The sequence below is a fragment of the Salvelinus sp. IW2-2015 genome, unplaced genomic scaffold (assembly GCF_002910315.2).
Source record: "Salvelinus sp. IW2-2015 unplaced genomic scaffold, ASM291031v2 Un_scaffold1214, whole genome shotgun sequence".
Lineage (NCBI taxonomy): Eukaryota > Metazoa > Chordata > Actinopteri > Salmoniformes > Salmonidae > Salvelinus > Salvelinus sp. IW2-2015.
This window is the reverse complement of record NW_019942782.1, coordinates 102,049-102,960: the sequence shown is the minus strand read 5'-3', so window position 1 is coordinate 102,960 and position 912 is coordinate 102,049. Positions and strand designations below refer to the sequence as shown.

General features: G+C 52.9%; 1 protein-coding gene across 1 annotated transcript in view; it reads left to right on the top strand.

Moving 5' to 3' along the window:
- The window catches only part of eif3i (eukaryotic translation initiation factor 3, subunit I), a 21,676-nt gene that overhangs the window by 5,391 nt on the left and 15,373 nt on the right, over positions 1 to 912 (top strand). Inside the window, exons 4-5 of the mRNA XM_070438829.1 lie at positions 162 to 227; positions 377 to 629. Of these exons, the coding sequence (XP_070294930.1) occupies positions 162 to 227; positions 377 to 629 (319 nt within the window). The remainder of the gene's footprint in view (positions 1 to 161; positions 228 to 376; positions 630 to 912) is intronic.

Genomic DNA, 912 nt, shown 5'->3' with positions numbered 1-912 from the left:
AGGGTCTGTAGTGACACCTCTAGCATTGAGATGCAGTGCCTTAGACCGCTGCGCGAGCCCCATTGAGTGTTGGGATTTTGTTTGGGTTCCTTGTTATGGGCAACATGAATATACAAGGGGTAGGCAATAGGATTGTTGGTTGTCCTTGACTATGCTCTCAGGGGACACCAAGAACGTGCTGACAGGATCGGCAGACAACAGCTGTAGACTATGGGACTGTGAGACTGGTACGTAGGTGTGTGTGTTTGAGAGAAAACAAAATAACTACTTTTAGTGCTTGGATGGGATACCTGTATGTGTGTTAGCGCATGGATGTATGAGACTGAGGTTTGTTGAACAACTTCCTGGTTTGTGATGTGACCCCTCTCTCTCCCAGGTAAACAACTAGCCATGTTGAACACCAGCTCGGCTGTGAGGACCTGTGGCTTTGACTTCAGTGGCAACATCATCATGTTCTCTACAGACAAGCAGATGGGCTACCAGTGTTTCCTCAACTACTTACTGCAGCAACGGCTCCCGGGCCACCGGGGCAGAATAGTAAGTCACCGGGGGAGAAGGCTGATGCTTCCCAGTGACACAGCCCGCAAAGCGGTTGCAAAAATCATCAGAGGGCCCGCAAGCGCAGCACGGTAAAGCTCATCACTAAGCTAAGGACCCTGGAGACAAAAACTCACCTGCACTGGATCCTGGACTGCCGGACGGGCCGCCCCAGGGGAAGGGTAGGAACAACACGCTGCCGCTGATCCCAACACGGGGCCCCTCAGGGGTGCGGCTAGCCCCTCCTGTACTCCCTGTTCACCACGACTGCGTGCCAAACAACTCCAACACCCTCATTAAGTTTGCTGACGACAACAGCGGTGGTAGGCCTGATCACCGACAACGATGAGACAGCCTATAGGGAGGTCAGAGAAA